General features: G+C 40.7%; 1 protein-coding gene across 1 annotated transcript; it reads right to left on the bottom strand.

Annotated features, from left to right (window-relative positions):
* Positions 1–316: 316 nt before the first annotated feature.
* Positions 317–21931, bottom strand: LOC310870658 (transient receptor potential cation channel subfamily A member 1-like). The gene is made up of 27 exons (XM_083781928.1): positions 21810–21931; positions 21335–21485; positions 19617–19792; positions 19110–19217; positions 18443–18551; positions 17068–17213; positions 14014–14150; positions 13807–13855; positions 12930–13029; positions 11509–11609; positions 10047–10216; positions 8145–8309; positions 7792–7906; positions 7195–7361; positions 6279–6372; positions 5524–5583; positions 5211–5306; positions 4959–5029; positions 4163–4319; positions 3963–4052; positions 3550–3719; positions 2956–3085; positions 2681–2866; positions 2526–2594; positions 1893–1991; positions 1255–1361; positions 317–549 (listed from the first exon to the last, which is right to left on the bottom strand). Exons 1-27 carry the CDS (start codon positions 21897–21899, stop codon positions 402–404), a joined length of 3261 nt encoding a protein of 1086 aa, XP_083638054.1. The 5' UTR covers positions 21900–21931; the 3' UTR covers positions 317–401.
* Positions 21932–22410: the final 479 nt, after the last annotated feature.

Raw genomic sequence — 22410 nt, forward strand, 5'->3', positions numbered from 1 at the left:
TGTTTACGGTAATCATTGAAATATGTGGCAGGAGAGATTCCTATTCATAAGCTGTTACCTCTTCCTCAATTCGGATAGATAGATAGATACGTTGTGAGCTTGTACATCAGCTATTTTCAAAAACTCTTTTTGTTGAAACATTGAATATTTTTGAACATTTTAACAACACAAATCTTGTATATGGTGTTTCCAGGCACAATATATTTTCTGATGAGGTCCACAACCAAGTAGAGATGCAACCACTGTATTAAAGCATGCTACACTAATATAATAATCTATACAAAATATTAATTACATACATTAGCTCCACGCATAGCAAGAGATGGTTTACGGATTGCTCCATTAGGCTGAAATGGGATTATAGAGTATATAATATAAGTTCTTAGTGGTCCGACGTGCTCTTAGTGGTAAGGAGGAGGCTGGTCCATCTGTCTGTGGTCCTGCATGGGCCCATCACGTTCCTCTTGTTCCAAGCTGATGTCCATCCTCTGGAGGATCAGTTTCAACAGCTCAAGCTGTTTCTCCTGCATACTGGAGATCTCCCGCAATCTGAACATGAAGAGAACAGCACTTTAGTCACACAAGGAAGAAAAATAAAACAAATCTCAAATTTATGGACCAGCATATCGTTGCCGTCGGGTGGAAATGGACGGATGGATGCTACACTTCTGGTTGGTTCTGGTAGCAAGTATGTTGTACTTAGACTGTTGGTATAGTGTTAAGTGTTAATGTGTTGATAGTGTTAATTGTTAGTAGTGTTAAGAGTGTTGGTACTGGTGGGTATTGTTAATGCTAAGAGTGTTGAGGGTGTTAATATACACCAGTCCTCCTCACACACAAATGAAGGAGCACCATGTCAGGCACATCGCATACTGTGCAATTAATGTCCAAAGCCATGCAATCAAATTCCACACAACACTGTACCACCAAGCCACCATATAATTAAGAAATAATACTAGATATCATGTTTATCACTTATCATGATCTGATGTTGTAGGCTATTGCTTTTATCTCATGGATTTTGATACGGGTTGGATATGAAGAGCAGTGGAATGCTTCTTTAGAGACATTAGGCATTCATAGGAGGTAACCATTAATGGGACTGCAGATTATAATTAACAAGGAACTGAATAAGCGGGAGGGGAATACTTTTAAACGTTATCTCTGTGTTTGTTTTACATTAATAAACAATGAACTGAAGTAACATTTGTATGTCAAATCATCCAACTCTAAGTATACTGTAGGTTTCCTCACCTGTACTTCTGTTTCCTGACTTCTCTCTCCAAAGGAAGAACCTCCTGGGAGGTGAATGACAGCTTCTGTTTAGTTCGCTCATTGCCCAGGAAAGCCAGAAGTCTCATCTGTTGTAGCAATTTGAGCTCTATGGTTAATTTTGTTTGAACTAAGTGTGTTTTTTTTTGTATTGTATGAATTACACACACACACACACACACACACACACACCACCGAGGTGAGCGCTTCCACCAAGTTAGTCAGAGGTCTGAGGGAAGATTTCAGCACCACGGCCAGCACCGGCCCCTTGGCCAGCTCATTAATGACACCTGGCTCTGACTAACAGGCAGACAGCCTGTCATGAACAAGATTTTGCTACACAAAGTGCTCACTCTTCCTCGGTAGTGACTGGCTCTCCTTGATGGAGGAATGACATCTGCCCAGGCTGTAAACACGTTTCCTTCAACGTTTTAGTGACATGATTCAGATACAACTTTGTCGTTGTGTTTTCTCCATGTTTGTAGGCAAAGTAGGAACCTAACCTTTTTGGGCTCTTAAGTTAAAGGACCAATACCCCAGAGAAGATGTTTTTTTAGTGTATTTAAAATGCAGCAACTGTAGTCTGTGTAGCTTATGAACTCCTATGTGGAAATATTTACCCTTTTACATTTGTTGGGGTATTCTGTGATGGTGTCCTGGTCAACTCGCTTCAGTAACCAATATGGAAGCTTTTTCTCCAGATTGGTGTGAAGATCAATCTAGAGATAGAGAGAGAGAGAGAGAGAAGCCATCTGATTACTTTGACATACCGGTAACAAAAATATAGTACCAGAGCAAACACAGAGCATACACTGCGGCAGATACATATTCCTTGAAAATATATTGAGGATGACATTTTGAACATTGTAGCATCAATAACAGAGATAAGTAAGAATAACAAGTAGTAAGTAGAAGGTACAGAAAAGAGTTGTCCTGTCCGTATCGGTATTATTGTTGAGTATAAATGAGCCTTAACAAAGATCATTTGTGTTGACTGCAGCAATAGTTATAACGGCATAAAAACGGCATAGCAATGGACTTTTCTTAGATTTTCGCCAGATAACCCCCTTTCGTATAGTGCACATGTTTTCCCTAATAGGCCCTAAGTCTTGGAAAGCTTGAGAACAAAACACACAGGACACACTTACTAATGATAATAGAAAGTGGAAATTAAAGTAAATAAAATAGCTAAATTAAATATGTTAAACTATAATGACCCTGACTCGGAAAGCATATACCTAATTTCCACCCACCTGCATTGCAATCTGTTTCAGCACAGCATTGTTTTGCACCGCTGCAATATCACCAACGGCCAAACCAATCTGCAAAATACCATTATTTGTGTTACTTTTGAACAGGTTTATCTGTAAATGAGACGTCATACATTTGGAAAAATGACTCGTCTTACCAGGAGGTTCATGAGCAGAATTGGCACCAGCAGAATGAACCAAATAAAGATGGTGAAGGTGAGGCCGGCGAAGGGAAGCTTTCTCTTAAGGTAAGGATCTCGGACATTTTCCTGGTAATTATAGTCCCCCACCATCATCATGAAGGTTTCCATTAACAGGAGCACCAAATCCCCTTCAAGGTCATCCTGCAAATGATTAGGGTTAACGGATCCATTACAAGTCTTCTCATTCTTTCCTGTGAAATTGTTAATGGTGATGAGAGTTAAACAAATACCAGATCTGCCATCACGGCATAGAAGGACAGAGCGAAGGCCAGGATGAGGAAGAAGAAGAGATTACCGATGACGAGCAGAGTTTTGGCGATCTCCCTGAACATCACCACATAGATCCCAATACTTTCAAACCTGCATAAGAATTGATACATACAGTAGAGTAGAGTATACACTTTAAGATTATTACCGGTAATTATCTTAAAGTGTTGCTGTCGGCAAAAACCGTGTGTGTGTGTGTGTGTGTGTGTGTGTGTGTGTGTGTGTACAAGTATCAAGTTTGTCTGTGGGTTTTATAAACACTTGAACAATGCATGTCAGGATCGGGAAAAATGCAAGTTGGGAATATGTGCCACTCGGTTATGCCATACCCGCTGTACCCGTTGTCAGAGAGTATCTGTATGCACAGACACAGGTACTGTGTCTTACAGGTACTGTGTCTGTATGCACGGGTACTGTGTCTGTATGCGGGTACTGTATATCTGTCTGTTGTCAGAGTGCCTGAACACAGTTGTTTTTTCAATTTCCTGAAAAGTAACTGTTTTGGTCTACAAGGTTTTCCACCCAACAATAATGGTAAATGTCTGTATTCAGTATACCGTTGTAGGTAGAAGAGGAAATTGATCCAGGATATGAGGACCGCCACTGCGCCAGCTTGCCAGTTCCAGAGTGACTTGCTGTCCATCAGTAGAGGGATAACAAAAGCCAGCGAGCTCAAGGCAGACGTCCAGTCCAGCAGGTTGGTAAAGTCATGGAAATATTCCCAGCGCTCCACACAAAGACAAGAGATAAATACCAACACAAGGTCATAGATTCAGAGCATAAATCCTTGTAAGATTTAAGGCTTAAAACAAAAAAAGCTCTCTTCAAGCTCTTGCAGAGCTTGAAGATTTACTATTTGTCTTTGATTTTCACTGATTTAGCAGAATGTTCTATTTTTGCACTCTATTTAAATTATTAACAAGGTACCACATTTATTTTCCGATTTTACAAAGCGAGATAGTCCAGTTACCTGGACTACAATCTGCAACAGCTCCTTGAACACCATGTACAAATTCATTGCCAACACCAGGAACATACAGATGCTGATCAAGTAAGGTTGCTAGGACATGGAAGTACACAGGTTATTGTTCGTTATTGTTCACTTGATCAGTCCTACTGTGCATCTCAATGCAGAAAAGGAGAAACGAAAAAGTGAGTGTATTTTCTCACGTTGTCCATTGAAGTGCGGACCGGGGTGCGACCTTCAGGGCTGCTGGAGTTGCCATTTGAATGAGGTCTCAGGGTGAGGATGAGGTGGGTGAGAGGCAGCAGACCCAGAGAGTACACTGAGAGGTTCAACAGGTGCACGATTACACCATAGGCTTTCCTGGTGGTGGGATAGAATTATTATATTAGAGTCGTACTATTGTCTGTAATGAAAATGACGTGTTCTCCAATTTTTTCCACCTATTGATAAAATGGCAGTTTACTGTAGAAGGCTTGCTTAAAGCAAGCTGTAAAGAAATAGGAGCTTTGCATTTTTCCATAATGTTTCACCCACTACAACCTTTTAAAGCTGGGTTTGCTGTGACCACATTAAAATAGCTAATATCCTTGAACTGTAAAATTATCAGACGAATAAGAATAAGAAGCACATTTAGGTTTTGTAATATAGTGCTACTAAGCTACTGTACAAATACGCTTGCCATGCAAGCCTGAACTTTCTAACAACATTTCTCTGTGGCTTGTTTCTATTTTATGGGTTCGATTTGATTTGATTTGATTTATTTGATACATTCGTGATACAATTCACCAAAGTGCATAGTGGGCCTACAGTACAATTATCAGGATAAGTCTGAGGACATAATTCCATCACAAATCAAATAAATAATGAATAATTGGTTAAGCAGCTTCAAATGAGTCTTGGTTTGGCTCTATTAGACTATGGGTCATAAATGTAGACATTACAGGTGTAGGCCTACATTTAAACAGAAAGTGTAGCTCCAAATAGGCATCTAATACTTACCACTTCATCAACAGATATTTCCTGCATACAGGATGGGTCAACAACTCAACACGGTTGAACTTCACCAAAGTCTAAACAACAACAATAACAACAATAACACACTAAATAAACATATGTACAGTATGCATCTACATCATAGTTTATCTATGTGTCAATTATCTGGGGACCCACTTGCAATATCCTCACAGCTCACCAGTGGGCCCGGCCCACAGGTCGGGAATCGCCGGTCTCGGCTTTATGATTCATACTTACATTCAAAGCAGCAAGAGGATTGATCTTAAGGGTGTCTATTTGTCTCTTCTTCATCATTTTGACAGGTGCCTGAAGCCATAGGAAATTATAACTGATCTGTAAACAAAAGAACAACAGCACTTACCCAACATTTCCTTTTACGTGCGTGTGTGTGTGTGTCGTAGACATAGACTGGCCTGGACTCAATAGGCCATGCCTGACACGGAACTCCACATTATGGTCATGAAAGGTACACAGACAGACAGATACAGTAATCTCCATATATGGGCATAAAAGGGACACAGACAGACAGACGGGTACAATGGGTACTTACAGAATAGTTGGAGCTGGTGATGTCCTCCGCTGATTCTGTTATGCAAGTGTCCAACAGCGTCTACAGACAGCCACATTACTATGAGAATCAATTCCATTCTAGACAGGCTTCTGATACACAAAATGCACACACTCTCCTCTGTGTTCTGTTCTGCTATAAGATACTATCTTATAGCAGAATGCCAGAGGGTAGGCATGTAAAGAAGGGGTTGGAAAGAGATGCTCTACCAATTTAACCACATGAACGCATCCCTTTTAGCCAGGACATCCCAGTAGTATCCCTTTTCTGAGCATGTCATAATTGGTTAATATTCAGCAAATAAATAAACTAATAAATAAATAGCCAGTCTACAAACTCGCAGTGTCTTATTATGTGCTGTGAGCTTGTAGAGCTGCTATTCCCATAATGTTTTTGAGATTTCTGAAACAAATAATAAAATGTACTCGTAACGCCATAAAATAAAGCATCTGCGACCCAAAACGGGTGGCAACGGACAGCAGTATAGATGTTTGGACGACACTGAGCTAATCCGCTTATTGGCCAGGTAGGCCTACAGTATGTTCTTATTGGCCAGGTAGGCCTACAGTATGTTCTTATTGGCGGTAGGCCTACAGTATGTTCTTATTGGCCAGGTAGGCCTACAGTATGTTCTTATTGGCCAGGTAGGTCTACAGTATGTTCACAGAGAAGGATGAATTACAATAAGTTATATGTTCAATGAACATCATGCAAAACATCTGCTCTATAAAACTGACCTTGAATGCCTCGGGTAGAGTCTCAATCATCTCTATACTAACATGGCGCCGGATGGATGATGTCATACTGAATGCACACATAGCTTCCATGCATCTGTATCACATACACAGGCATACAAAAACAATTCAAGTATAAACGGTAAGATAGATTTATGCCTAAAACATGTCAACCTGCCGGGTTGGTGTTGTGTTGAAATATTAGGGGCAAATACAAAGCATTTTTATCTGAACATGAAAAAACCTCTTTTGCTCTGTGTGTCTTTGAGCAAACACTGAACCAATGCAAAATTCAAGACGTGCTCTTCTGTGGCTGACCATCCACTTGAATGACGTCTAGAGCAAAGGTGGCCAAATGAGAAACAGAAAATATTATGGAGGGCCAGGCCAAAAGGTTGAACTCAATTCTGCATGATATTAATTCTATTTCTATATAAAAAAGCAGTAAATGGCATTGTTTTGACAAGCTGGTAAGAGTATACAGTATATTATTAATATATAATACTTAGTAGTCAATATTTTGTCGAAACCTCTCCATTCGGCATCCACCTTTCATTTTTTGGCATGAGCGGACATTTTTTATGTTTTTTGTCGTCACAGTGTCATGAACACACTATGTTCATAACATGGGGCCTGTTTTTACCTTTCATAAGGAAACAAGAAGATTCTATTAGTTTTTGCACAAAAAACACTCCTTGGGCTAAATGACAAATGTGATGAACACTGCGACTATGGCACAAAACTATGTTCTGAGCATGTAGATCGGCTATAGCGATACGGTTAAATTGGTTAAAGTGTTACATTTTGATGCTATTTCAACTCATTTTGCTCGGGACCCCCTGGAACCCTCTCAAGGACCGCTGGGGAATCCCAGACCCCACTGTGAGAACCACTGAAACTGAATAGAGGCAGTGCAGACCTGTCACTATTCACAATGGTGTCACTTGTCTCCTTCTTCCCGTTGAGCACTGCCTCGTGGAGAAAAGAGGAGTCCATCTTGTTGAGTGTCAGCTGGGCCCCTCGGTTCAATAGTAAGAGTACGGCTCTAGTATGCCCTCTTCTAGCACACAGATGCAGAGCGGTGTTCTGAAAAGAAACGATCCACACCAAATGCGTTTAGTTAGCAGATCTACAAACTCACATGAGGTCATTGACAGTAATTGACTTTTCATGACTTAGCAGCAATACGTTGTGCAGTGTGACATCCACTCTGTCATTAGTAACCTTACCTGTGTGCTGAATTCTAACTATGCTTTATTTTTTCTAGTTCTGCATCAGGCAGGATCTTTGTATAGGGTGTATAGTACTTTTGACATTGCCCATCTATGTCCATATTACTCTATACATCTCCCATATTTCATTTTTATTTGAGAAGCTGTATAGTCACTTGCTAACATTGTCAAGATTGTATTGATTCTATATGGGACATTTGGGAGTGACTTTATAACAAAGCTTGCAAATGGATATTCCTGGACACATTAACCGCCTTGTGAAAAGCATGAAAATCATGGTTAACCCCTTCTTCGTCAGTTCTGTCCAGGAGGTCGAGGTCAGAGGTCAGCAGAGTGGACATGGTGTTGGTGTAGCCCTCCAATGCTGCATAGTGTAGACTGGTTCTGCCCTGGTAGTCACTGGAAAGCAACAAATGACACCTCTGTTGATAAATGCCAATAAATCACTCATAAGTTAAAGGTTTTTTAACAATTTTTTTGCCTAGCTGATGCCATTAAAATAAAGGCTTTTTAAACTTCACTGAAACAGAGTGCCTTGGTTTTCCTTTGTTCTATTGTTGAACACTCGCCAAGGAGCACCTGTTTGCAGTTATTTTAGATCTTTGTATTCAGTGTTCTATTCCTTCCCAAAACATGCCTGTGAAACAGTGCGCCTCTACGGAGCAGGAGCTCCACTACTTGGACATGGCCACCATGGGATGCCAGGTGCAAAGCTGTCATTCCCCTTTCATCCCCCTCGTTCAGCAGCCGGGTGTCTGTCATGTTGTCCAGCAGTTTCTCACAAGTGTTGATCCTGCCATACCTGACGGGGCACAAAATGCACTACATAATGACTGAGTTAATCCACCTGTGGAGAAAGGCAAACAAATGTTGGGCGTCGTCATGATGGAGAGTGTGGCAGTTCAGCCTAGCTGCCACTGAGACTTTTAATACACAGGGTTAAGGGTAAGTTTGAATTATGATTTATGTTGCAGGGAATTAGATTTGTTTGACTATATATATTGTGTGTTTGTTTGTTGATTGACTGATTGTTGACTCCATTGTAGGGAGCAACTACCAACTGGGTGTGGTTGGGAAAATGCCAACATTGGATTTGTGTAACATGGGAAATTGAGTACTAATTATGTGTTTATATTATGTGGATATTTTTGAGTAATACATGTAATGTCTCTGTACATAGTCAAATTAACTGGTGTAATTGTGGATTCAATTAAGATTTGGTATGGTCCAGTGGGAGGGGCTTAGCCTATAAGTAGGGAGACCTGCCACTGCCAGATAGATCAGTCAAAGTATAGGACTGTGGAGGTGTGAGACCCAGGCCAATCTTTCTGGTTTCGGTTGTAAATACTTTTGTTTCATTTTGATCCCTGGATTTGTGTGTTAAAGGTGAATAAAACAACCACCTCGTCTCTGCACTAAGGACTCTCTGGCCATCTTTTTCAATCATTTTCCAGTGTTTTTACTATTTTCAATCAGTGCCTTCTGGCCTAACATATACTAACCACACTAGGAATAAATAAATACAACATTTGGCACCTCTATACTGTTTCCAGCCTGCTAAGACGGTCATTATCACACTCACTCTGCAGCAAAATACAGGGCAGATTTCTTCTTTTTGGACTTTTGTTCCAGAGACAAGACTCAGCATGTTGTTGACAGAGTCCATAACCCCAAGTCTATATAGTCTATATTGACATGTTACACATGTCAATATGATTATTTATTTTTAGGTAATATAATATTGTCATTGTTTGAACTGACTCAGTCCTCTGATACCTATGTTTGCACGTGTAATTTAACACAAATTTATTGAATCCTGTTTGCACAGCATGTTTGCACTTCATTAATTTGCGCAGCAGAGAAAGGCCCAGTAATTAATTTATTATCGAATGCATTTTACAGAACATTGAGTAGTAATTTAATGTCCAGCTGGTGGCCACTCATAATTACTGAGAAAGGCAAACAAATGTCGGGCGTCATGATGGAGTGCAATATATTATATATATTAGTGAAATAATTTCCATCTTTCACAACTGCAGTCGCAAGTTGATGATGTAATTCGCCCATGTGCGGTCCAGCTCTATGGCCTGTATGGAATGCATGTGCTAATAACAATTAGCCTTATAACCCTATTAACACGTGCATTGCATAAATTCCATAGGTTTGGACTTGGACCACACCTGGACAAATGACATCCCCTGATGAACCACCCCTTTCAATTAGTGTAGCAAGATTAAGCCTGTAAGGCTTAATAGCCAGGCATCCTTTATTTATTGTATTTTTATAGTATTTTTTGTATATAATTGGGTATTTTGTTTTTAGAACACCCCTTTGAATGGTGCAGTCTAATGTTGCAGTCTAGCTCACCTGGGCTGCCAGTTAACAAGAGAGAGTGCTGAGGGTGAGAAGCTGGACACGATGATTGGATGCGTCAGCTCATGTCCTTGTCATCTTTTATATGTTGAATAAATAAATAAATACACCATTTGGCACCTCTATACTGTTTCCAGCCTGCTAAGACGGTCATTATCACACTCACTCTGCAGCAAAATGCAGGGCAGATTTCTTCTTTTTTGACTTTTGTTCCAGAGACGCATTGAGACTCAGCATGTTGTTGACAGAGTCCAGAACCCCAAGTCTACAGGCATAGTGGAGGGGGGTGCAGCCCTCATGGTCCTCTGCGTGTAGGAGCTCTTTAACATTGCTCAGCTTGAGAAATAAAACATTAAAAACAGACAGTGAATCATAGAGACATATAGACACATATACTTCCCACAGATAAAAAAATAAAATAAACATGAATCACCTATATTTCTACACTTTTCTTTCCACATAAAACATACACTAGGACATAGAGGTGAAGCACCTGCCCACCGCCATGGAAACAGATTATCTCTTTGGCGTTGATATACAGTACTTGTCCATGTTTTATCTTGGTTGTCAAAATAGAAATATAGCGTAAAATGTGTACAAGTCTTAATTGCACGCGCAACAACAGTGGGTGGCCAAAGAAACTATAATAAGAGGTAGAGCCTGCCCACTGTCTTCCCGGTAAAGGAATCACTTTATTAAAGATTATGCAACATTTCGATCTTCATCAGGTCAGTATAATGTCTGTTGGATCACAGCAGAAGGCTTATTTTTTTTTGTTCATTCAGCCATTCATCCATTCATCCACCTTTGTGTCCATCATAGTATATGGCTGGCAAATATTACAGCGGCGGTGGCTCAGGGGTAGAGTGCCTGGATGGTAACCGTAAGGTTGCCAGTTCGAACCTGGCCTCCCCCAGAGTTACTGTCGAAGTGTCCTTGAGCAAGACACTGAACCCCTAATTGCTCCCGATGTGCTAGTTGGTGCCTTGCATGGTTTCCGCTGCCATCGGTGTATGAATGTGTGTGTGAATGGGTGAATGTAATGCACAATCTCTGTAAAGTGCCTTGGATAAAGGCGCTATATAAATGCACCATTTACCATTTTATCTAATCGCAATAATTTTAGATAGTCACAATTTCTTTATAATCGTCGAAATGAAAGAAAAAAATAGCAAAAATGAAATAGCAAGCTTATAACGTGTCCCTTCATGGTGCATTTTAGGCTTGTAGATTGCTATTTTTAAATCTTTTTTTGTATAAAATTATTAAATATCTCAGTAGTTATTTGTCATCTGCCCTGTGCAATGTTTGATTACGAGGCCTTAACCCATTTTGGGCGGGAACCCCTTTTGGTGTTTTAAACATTATGTTCTAATTTAGCTATTGAAAAATAGCAGATCTACAAGCTCATAGCGCGCCACGAGTTAAGTGGTGCGCTACGAGCTTGTAGGTCTGCTATTTTTGAAAAATCGGATTTTAGAAGATTTGTTTGAAATTTTGAGGTCAGGCCTAAATGAGTTAAAGGCAATCTGAAATTACATATTTATTCATATTAAGTTGTCCAATGTTCAACGCCAAAATCGCAATTTCTTTGTAAGAAGAAGCCATCCATCCATCCATGCCCTCACCTGGAGGACATCCAGAGTCAGATTCTTCTGTCCCTTGGGCTGCAACATTACTAGATGGAGGAAGTTACAACCAGACTTGTCTTGGGTTTGCAGATCGGCCCCTTGAAAATGTAAGGATGGCATATATTGCATTATTGAATTCTTAAAAATAAAAAAATGAATCCCCACAATACAGTAGCAGAGAAGTGAGAGAACAGTGTATAATTTATATTTATCAAGTTAGATTTCTCCATTTATTGTCACTAGAGCGGTGCCATGCGTTTATCTATTCTACGTCCGAGCATAGAATGTTAACGCCCCGCCTGCCTCTGATTGGCCTACTGACACTGCCGCTCTTGCCTGTCCTCCGAGATGCAAGGGTACTACGTGGTAGGAAATAATACAAGTACAAGAGAATGGCAACACGCGACAGTAACTCGCGAGAGGCAAACTAATATTGTTTGTGCCGTTTGCTTTGATTGAATCAAGTGTTAGTGTTGATTATCGTGTATTCATCTAATTATAGTAAACTAATACTATTATACTAAAAAAGATAAAGATCAAAGTATCATTATCATTATTAAATTCAAGTAGGCCAATCAGAGGCAGGCGGGGCGTTACCATGTCTATGCTCGGACGTAGAAAAGATATACGCGGTGCCCATGGGGCCTCTAAAGGCCTATTCATAGTCTGGATTTTCGGTGGTGAGCTGACCACCGGAGCTGAAATAACGTTGAGCGGTGGTGAGTAAAAACAGAGAGAAGGGCTGGAGCGGTGGCGGTGGTTTGCTCTTCACCGCGGCTCGTGACGTCATGTTGTAGTTCGGTGGTCACCCCACCACCGTAAATCCAGACTATGTATGAGCCTTAAGGCGGTGCTTGTTGGGCACTGGCCTACTTGGAATGATGCCAGTTGGAAATGAATGCCCCACACACGCAGATATGTCTGTGTCCCTTTTATGGAGTTCTGTGGTCATGCCCAATTATATGGTTGTGGTGTTGGGATGTCAGAACAGGCCAGCTTGTGGAGTTCTGTGTCAGGCATGCCCAAATATGGAGTGTTGTGAGGTCAGAACAGGCCAGCTCCATATATGGACGCTGGGCAGGGGCCCTGTCCAGAACCCGGGCAGAGGCCTTTTGTGGCGGTTCTGGACAACTGTGGGTCCGACCGACTCGACACCGGACACTGCACCACCTGCGGTGGTGTGGAACGTGTGTGTCATTTTGAAGTCGGTGGGGCTAGACTTGGTGCATTTATAGATAGATAAATATTCTGATAGTAAACATCTGTCAGTCTGGCTCAAAGTAAATAGTTTTGGTAAATAAATAATACATTTTCAGGTCGGGATACCAATGTCATCCAATTAGGAGAGAGAACGCATACAGGATAAACACTGAACAACGACTAGAAGTGATTACTCTCTGAAAGTGGCTTTCACTCACCATTTGAAAGGAGTACTTTGATTGTTCTCCAGGCACGACAGCTGGACGCTAGTAGCAACGGGGTGTGTCCCTTACAATCAGTGGCATTTACATCTGCTCCCTGGAAAAGATGCACCATTTACTGTGGTATATACAACCACTCATCCATGGCCTGTGATTCATCATAATGACAACACTGTAAATGGTTTCTTTGTGTAAATTGTTAGCACAGGGGAATTGACTCTACTATAAATATTGTTATTTAGATATAGTGAAGAAAGGTGGATGCGGATGACTCGGTATCCGTCTATTTACCAGTGCTCCACAATGCACGCACGCACGCAAAATAAATAAACTGGCATGCGGGTACAGGCCTGCACTGATAAATAATAATAATTTATTTGGCTCGATTGTGTGTAAGGAGCAGCCTGGCCCTTTTGGGGGTTTGACTTGTTCGTGATGCCTGATTTGTGTGGCATGTGGTAGTTGGGACACTATAATGGTTTCTGAATGTTACTCAATGAGTTTTAACAAGGTTTAGACACATTCACATTTTCTGAACAATTTGAACTGTTACTGTACCTATAGTTTCCAAATGATTGGAGGAAAACAAAGAACATTATTAGAGCATTAAGGAATCAACATACTTCAAATGACTTCTCACTATAACCATGAGCCTGAATACAATTTTGTTTGCAAAAAGCTTTGATTGATTGATATGAAATGGAATGGGGGCATTTCAAACGAAAGCACAAGTGATAAGTCAATACAAAAAGGGTAAAAAAGTGCTTTTGCAATAATTTCATTATTTTGTAACGGTGGGTAAAGTACATAAAAGTGTTGAAGTGCTAATTTAAGCAGTCTTAACAAAATGTTACTTAGTTACATAGTTACATACCATTGAAATAAGGTATTCAGCCAACTCGCTGTGGTCAAATAGTGTCGCTCTGTAAGGGAAATGCACACACACACACACACACACACACACACACACACATGCACAGCCCTCAGATAACTCTAGATTTTTGTTAAGATATTGTGATGATGTCAATAGTTGTTTACCGTTCACTATATACGTATGTTTTCATTTCATTAAATCACTTACTTGTGTAGTGGTGTCTGGTTGGCTCCGTCGCGGATGTTGATGACATCACAGCTTTTGGTGTATGATGACAACATTAATTTTACGGCCTCAATGGAGCCCTGGGTGCATGCGCCGTGGAGTGCTGTCGACTTATCACTCTGGAAAGCAGAGAATGGATGTTACAGCAGCGGTTGATTCAGAATACTGCTGCTCAAGTCACATTTATTTATATACTGTAGCACATTTCATATGACAAGTGCCTACTCAATGTGCTTCAAGTCCTTAGTATTACTATACTGTACCATGAAAGTGGATCATAGCACTCCAGTTCTCAGATTCTCTTTCAAAGAATTTATTACATTGAATACAAAGTTTTGCATTAAATGGTTTAGGACCAAAGCAGCATTTGGTTTTATCTACCACAAACCTTATTTATTGTATCTGGAACAAATTCCCAGAAAACTGCAGGTTTATTTTATATACTATTAACTCTTGAACTATTCGTTAATGTTTTATAGTGATGTTTCCTTTGTACTGTCTTCTCTATGTATATGTTTATTTAATTTTTTATGCTTTTGCCTGACCTAATAGCTATAATGCTATATGATGACTAATGCAGCAAGGTTACACAAGATAATTAACAACAGGCTGAGGGGATGTCGGTTAAGCAGACGTCTTTCTCGAATCATTTAGAGGAAACCACACACTATACTTTGGGAAATGCAACAGATCTAATTGAAGTTAATTTCATTTATGATGGTACAGAGTTGTTTAGAAGGTTTAACCACATTTCCGCCATCTTAAGAGGGCGTAACTGTAACATAATATGATAATGCAACAATTATGGTTTATGAGTGTCTGCGGTGGTTTCACCACCACTCTAATACATACTCAGCAATGAGTAATGCAAAAGAAAATTCACAGCACACAAGAGGACTGAAATGTGTTCTCTTTTTATTTCTACAATTGCCAGCTTAAAAACATGGCGACCAATTAATATTATTAGCCTAAGTGTCCCCTTTTAGGTGTTGATATTTGTCAAATACATTTGCACATACATGGAAATTGTCCTGGTTTGCATTAACCCCTCCAAACTATATTTTAGGAGCAGCGGTCGCTATTAATGGGCTTTGGTTACAGCTGTGTGTGTGTGCGGCGTGCATGCATGTGTGCGCGCGTGTGTGTCTAGACAGCTAGACTGCAAGTATTACCAACCAAGTACAAACTGTCAATCTGGTACCCTGACATTGATTGATTGATTGAAATATTTATTAACAGTTTGCAGAATTACAGTACATTTCAAGCACAAACTACAAAGACTGTTAACTGTGAGTGGACGACCCAATTAAGCATTACACTTGTTTACAAGAGGGTCCACCATGTTCAATTCATCAAAACATTTAGAGACGTACAAATAGACACTTCTATATCGACAAAGAACAGAACAGGAATTCATCATAAAGGAGGTAAAAAGGGAAAAGAAACATATACAGTGGGGGAAAAAGGGGGGGGGGGGTGAATTCAGATTTTACAGGGGCCAGTTTCGAATTGCAGCTGTCCGTAGGTGCCCTTTGAGAGCGGTTTTGAAGGAGTCAAGGGATTCGCATGTCTTAATGACTGTTGGTAGGGCGTTCCACATTTTGGTGGCATAGGAGCGAAAATAATTTAGTCCCTTGTTTGTGCCGAATCTGGGCTGTACATGGTTCGTTGCACTCCCATGGTGTTGTGGGTGCGGACTTCGTTAACATTAAGGAAGTATCTAGACAGGTACATGGGTATCTTGGTGGTGTATCGAATCTTGTGGACCAGACCCATTGCAAGATGCTGTACTCTGTCGTCGACCCTAAGCCATTCCAGCCTGTCAAAGTGGGCAGGGGTGAGGTGGGTTCGGGGGGTGAGGCCAAGTAGGAGCCTGACCAGTTTGTTTTCGGAAGTCTGGAGCTGCTGCTGAAGTGCTGTGGTACCAGGTGGTGCATGCATAGTCAAAGAAACCTTGTACGAGGGCTCCTGTTAAGGTCTTCAAGGTGTTTTTGTTGACCAGTGAGGAGATCCTGTAAAGGAATCTTGTTCTTTGGTTGACTTTTTTGATTACGTTGGTGGCCATTTTATCACCGGAAAGATTAGCCTCCAGGATGGAACCTAGGTAGGTAATTTCTTCTTTACGTGTGATAACATTGTCACCCACTCTAACCAAGAAGCCATTTGCCTTGTTGAGATTACAATTAGATCCAAAGAGAATGGATTCAGTTTTTCCCAGGTGTAAAGATAGTTTGTTATCAGCGAGCCAGGTGCAGATTCCACACTCCACTTTGCATAAAACCATCATGATTCTGAACAACACCTACAATCCATTGCACACATAACAAATGGATGTAGTGCATACAACATTTTTTATATTGCTCGCCACAACTGTATTGTTGACCTAGTGTCTGATGCAGTTCGAAAATATAATTATGCCAACAGTGTAGCAATGTATAAACAAAACATTCAAGACTAAACCGGATTGGTTTAGTTGTGCATGTGATGTCTTTGCTAACATCCCAAATAGGTACACCTGATTTGTTGACACCAGCCACAAGGAAGTCCTGATTTTGGAGGTGGGCTGTGTCTTTGATTTGTACATAGACCAGGCATTCCAAGATAAACATTCTAAGTACCAACCATTACTTGAAATCATAACAAACCTTGGGTATCGATGTAAAGTCGTCATACTGATATTTGGAAGCCTGGGCCATGTACATAAACTGACCACGAGTGGCCTAACAATAGCTGGCATGACAAAGAGCAAAGGCAAACAACTTGCCAAATACTGCTCTGTTTCAGCTGTTATAAGCAGTTTGTCTGTGTGGAGGAGAAGGTGCCACCTGTATCCTTAGGGGGGTGTGTGTGTGTGTGTGTGTGTGTGTGTGTGTGTGTGTGTGTGTGTGTGTGTGTGTGTGTGTGTGTGTGTGTGTGTGTGTGTGTGTGTGTGTGTGTGTGTGTGTGTGTGTGTGTGTGTGTGTGTGTGTGTGTGTGTGTGTGTGTGTGTGTGTGTGTGTGTGTGTGTGTGTGTGTGTGTGAAAGATGTGATGTGACCTGTTGCTGGTCGATACTGGATCCCATCTCAATAAGGAGTCTGATGACATCCAAATTCCCACCACGGACTGCTAGGTGCAGAGGGCTGCAGAAATACTTATCCACATAGTTTACGTGCGTCTCAATAGAGTAACCCAGCTCCTCTCCTATACAAAACACAAAGAGGGAGTGAGGGAGAAAGCAAGAGAAGGGGTACAAAGGAGGAATGAGAAGAAGAGAGAATAAGACACAAGGATATGGTTGAGATAGCAAAGAGTAGAGAGGAGTACCTGCATACATTGTCTGGTGGCTTCTGTGATAAATCATTTTATGATTGTCTTTTTGAATATTTTTGTGCACAGAAATGTGACTTTCAAAGAAGATACAGCAATGATCAAATAACGCAGACTTTAGCCACTCACAGCGATGTTCGATATGTCCAGGCCTTTGGAAATTATCAGGTCTAGACTCTATAGTGTGTCCGCAGTCATGTCATGTATGTGTTTGTTCATTTCACCAGACCTACATATTCAAAAGAGGTACAATTTCCATGCAATCCTGCCTGCATTAGAAGGAATCTTTGAACAGAATGGCAACTCCACTGCTAGTTTTGCTTCGTAGTGAGGTCACAGATGTAGTAGGTCTACCCATACTTCGCTAAAGGTTGAAAGTATAATACCTGATTATGATCAATAATAAACTCATTGATTGCTTTAGCCTACCAATCAACAATCTAACGTTGAATATTTTTAATTTTTATAAAGTATTATCTGCCCGGTTCTTTGAAGACAGGTTGTGCCTGAATGCATGTTAAATTTCCTATATTTCCAGAACTGGGATCTTTCTGGTTCCGTGTTCGTATGTAGCCTATCAAAACAGGAATTTTGCAGGCGAAATGAGCATTGGGTCCTGACTTATACTGTTGAATGAAGGCAATAGGTGTTAGTTGCTAGACCCTGTTGATATCAGCTCTCAAATGTATTTTGTAAACCATTGGCAGCATGCTTGGCTTGTCTGTAGAGGACAGAGTTAGATTTTGATGGTGTCCTGGAGGAACGTTGGCGGACGGACATGACAGTGGCGTTTTTGTGGGGGCAAACGCTTTCTGGGACAGATGATTTTATCTGACTCCGTCAATAAACAATGTAAATAATGCAGAGAGAACCGTATAGGACCTCAAAGAGACCTGTAGTCTTTTTAAACAATGAACCTATACAGTAAAATCTGTCTAAACAACATGCTATCTCTAGTCTCCCTATTTGGGAAGGGACAAAAAATACATGAAAATGTATTTTTCCATTTTCTTAGCTGGGCAGGAACAATAAAGGATATCATATTTGTATATTGTACATATATAATTTGCCTGGAGCCAGGCAGTGTTTTATGGTTGACTTACCTTTGTGAAGAACTACCTCCAGGGACCTCCTGGCTCCAGCAACGGCAGCTGCGTGGATGGGATAATATCCCAGTTTGTTTTGTTGACACAGCTTCCCTCCGTGTTTGTACTACAGTAGAGCAGAGGACCACAATATCAAAAACAGCATGTCGGGAACACAAATGTTTGTAATAGCCTTGTTAATTTGGTTTTGACTCATGTAAATATCTTATGTATCACAGCGCATTTTAAAATAACGCAGCAAATTGCTCAGGGATTAAAAGCAAGTTTTCAAAATGAAGCCCAACCAAAGGACTCGGACATCGATATGAGTTTTCATCATATCCAAATTGAATAAATCCAACTTGAGGCAAGGTGACTTCTCCACATTTTGAGCTGAATGGTTACAACTTTTACAATCTGCACCCATTTGAAAATGTAATTTTCTCAGCTTGGCTGCCAATGTCTGTTGGGTGCATGTGACATTTTGTATTGTCATTTATTGCCCTTGATTACCAGTAGGCCGTTTATCGTTGCCATTGCAATCATTTATCACCCAATTGTGGATTTTAAGGGATATAGCGTTACTATGTACTGTACTAGATAGCCTTAATGACTTTGTACTGTATGCTTAACAGTGGAGCGTTAAGGAATAGGGTTGTTTGTACTGTAGTGTAGGCTCACTCACCAGTATTTTCAGAGCTTCGTGATTGTCCACAGAGCAGGCCATCATAACTGCTGAGTTCCCCAGGTCCCCTGTGAGATCAGCATTGGTGATACCATAGGACAGTAACGTCTACACACACACACACACACACACACACACACACACACACACACACACACACACACACACACACACATATGCGCGCGCGCACACACACACACACACACACACACACACACACACACACACACACACACAAAAGCAGAGTTTAACATGAGTAATATATTGCGTTGCTCTGCAAGAGGCTAGCCAGGGTCTGTCTGGAGCTAAACTCACCCCCACATAATGATGTTTTGTAAATATTTTATTTGACTTTCATATAGATTAATGTGTGATCCACAAAGCCACACAGTTTGAAAATACCCCAAGATCCACATCTTGTGGATCTTGTTGGTCCACATCTGGTGGACCAAAAAATGAACAAACGCTAACAAAATGAACAAAAGATGAAAATGAACAAACGCTAACCTCTACTAAGTCGTTGTATTGCAGGTTAACAGCGAGATGCAAAGGGGACATAGATTGATTGTTGAGCAGGTTGGGGTCGGCTCCTAGGTCCATCAGGCAAACACAGCTCTGGCTCTGCCTTTTCTGCACTGCCCAGTGTAACGGAGTATTCCCCTCCATATCCGTGATGTTCACATCTACATGGCACATTCACAACATTTGGAAAGACAAATAACAAAATGTCAAAATGTTTGCTCTTGGGTTTAAAAACGATGCACAATGTTATGTAATCCGTATACAAAACTTTGGGCCTGTTGCAACATGTTGTGATTTTGTACATCTGCTATTTCCGCACGCACGCAAGCATGCACGTGTAAGATCTTGATGTGATATTGCAGAATGAGAAACAGGGAGACTCAGGTAGTAACATCTCTTCAGTAAACATGGTTTATTAGAAAAGGTTACAAGTCAATTTGGCATGGTGTGTCCGATGCGAGGGACGCCAACAGTCCGCTGCCAGTCCGTGAGTTCAGTTGCAGTACATCTCCAGTCCGAGGCTAGATAGACTATCTCTGTTACAGTCTATCTCGTACAGTCCAAGTCTATATGAGTCCATCTCTGTCTAAGGGCGCTTTCACACCGGACATGTTTGGTTCGTTTTAAACGAACCACGGTGCGCTTCGTTACTGGTGTGAATGCATTCGGACTTTATAGCGGACCAAATACAGGAAATAAACAAATACATGAATAATGCATTGCATTGTGGGTTCAGAGCGCCAAAAGAGAACAGGTTGACAGCAGGTACACGGTGACGGTCAGTGACATTATTATTATTATTAGTGACATATTAATTATTATAAAGAGAAGGACAGAGCAGCAATGAGTCAGGGGTCAACTTGGGCAGATGACGAGGTGAGGGCTCTGCTGGAGATATGGGCAGAGGATATGATTAACCAATCCCTTGTAGAGACACACAAAAAGTCTAAGTCCCTTTGTTCAACCATGTTACTTATAGGGGGAATTACCATGAGTGTCTATGTACGGGCAATATGTCTGTGTGTGCTTATGTAAGTTGGGAGTGCTGTTGATCAATTGTACCCCTCAAAAATATGTATGTATGTGAGTTGATGTAATCCAGCTGTGGGGGCTGGCCTATCGTGTGTGTGGCTGTGTGTGCTTGTCTGTGTCTCCTTATATGTCTCTCTGCCAGTGAGCTAGTGCAGGGGTCTGCAACCTTTTTGAAACAAAGTGCCATGTTTTTAGTTTCTGGATAGTCAGTGTGTCACTTTAATGACCACAATTCCAACATGTTTTTATTGGCCATGAATATAACCTTTTCCCTTGTTAAATAATATAATCACATTGTTATATTGATCATTAGACTCAGAGCATAGGCCTCCTATCTCCCTCCCCCAGTCAGAGTTCAGAGTTTTAATGAATGTAGAATGATGTGCAATTGTGCAGGATGTATAATTTACATACAAATATGAGTGAATTAATTTATTTGACTACATTTTTTAAATGTTTTTTTTTGTTATGCCAGTGTGCCAGTGATCACCCTCCTTTGTGCCAAGGTTGGCACCAGTGCCAAAGGTTGCCTACCCCTGAGCTAGTGTATACTTTACCTAAATAAGTGTAATATTGTATATTAAAATGTCCAGAAGATACTTAAAGTCAACACATGCGCACACACACACACACACACACACACACACACACACACACACTGACGTACACACCTTGTAGTCCGATGACTTCCACTATGCTCCGTATAGTGTGATCATGGCCCCCTGCTGTGGCATGGTGAAGAGGGCCGGCTTTGGCACTGTCCCTGATACCCAGGTAGTCACTGTGCTTCCTTAAAGCCTCTGAGTTGCCATTCTTAGCCCACTGGTACATCAGTTAAGAATTGAAAGTGGAATTGTTAAATACATTTATTCCTACTTAATTCCTATTTATTTCCAAATGACATGGTTATGAATTTGTATTTCTATTGATCAACTGTATCTTTCAAAAATCTTTTTTTTCCTTATTTTTTTGTAAGTTAATTTTTTAGCCCGTTTTCTTTTATTGAATCCCCCTCCCGCCACCCCTTCCAAGGTCTGTCAATCTGTAGGCAGTGTCAGTAAGCACTCAGATGTTGGTCCAAATTACATTGTCCAACATCGTACTGGCCAATATTTGAAGAAACATAAAACACAAGACAAAACTCACCTCAAATACTTTGGTGGAAATCCCAGCAGTGTCATCTTCCACTATGACATTGTGGTAAATGTTGCTCATTACAATGTTGTTCTTTGACATGTTCACTGGATCTCCTTGACTCAGGGAGACATTTCTACTGTTCGGGGGAGATCGTCTGTAATTATATTCAAAATTACACAGTATAATTATAGAGATTCTTCATAAACAGAGAAATATAAACGTAACTGTAACTGGTGAAAAACTAAACTTCGACATCCATTTACATCATCATCTTGCATCATCTAGGTACCCTTAATGCAGAGAAGTTGCAAATACAATCAGTCTTATTCTTCTATACAGTGAATAACTCAGACGTTATGTATGACAAATGTGTTATAATTGGCCTTTCTGACCTTTGACCACCATGTCAGTGTGTCACATATTGAGTGAGAGATCTAATATATTATACAAAGTATCACAGCCTTGTGTCCAGATTAAGACGATGATACACTGTACTACTAAATGTGGACGGTGTGGCACGTACCTGTACTTACAGTATGGGATATGTAAATAAAAGAAACAAGGGTACAGTGATTTGAAAACACTATAAAAGCTTTTAGGCTAATCTAGA

The sequence above is a fragment of the Protomyctophum parallelum genome, assembly GCF_964188405.1.
Source record: "Protomyctophum parallelum genome assembly, chromosome: 14".
In the NCBI taxonomy this organism is placed as follows: Eukaryota; Metazoa; Chordata; class Actinopteri; order Myctophiformes; family Myctophidae; genus Protomyctophum; species Protomyctophum parallelum.

Excerpts from the sequence above, each read along its gene's own strand:
- LOC310870658 (XM_083781928.1), bottom strand. The coding sequence starts at position 21,899 with ATGTCAAAGAACAACATTGTAATGAGCAACATTTACCACAATGTCATA. Across the intron at positions 13,030-13,806 it reads CTGAATACCTTATTTCAATG|GGAGCAGATGTAAATGCCAC; the intron begins GTATGTAACTAT and ends CATCTTTTCCAG. Across the intron at positions 4,320-4,958 it reads AAATATCTGTTGATGAAGTG|GAAAGCCTATGGTGTAATCG; the intron begins GTAAGTATTAGA and ends TCCCACCACCAG.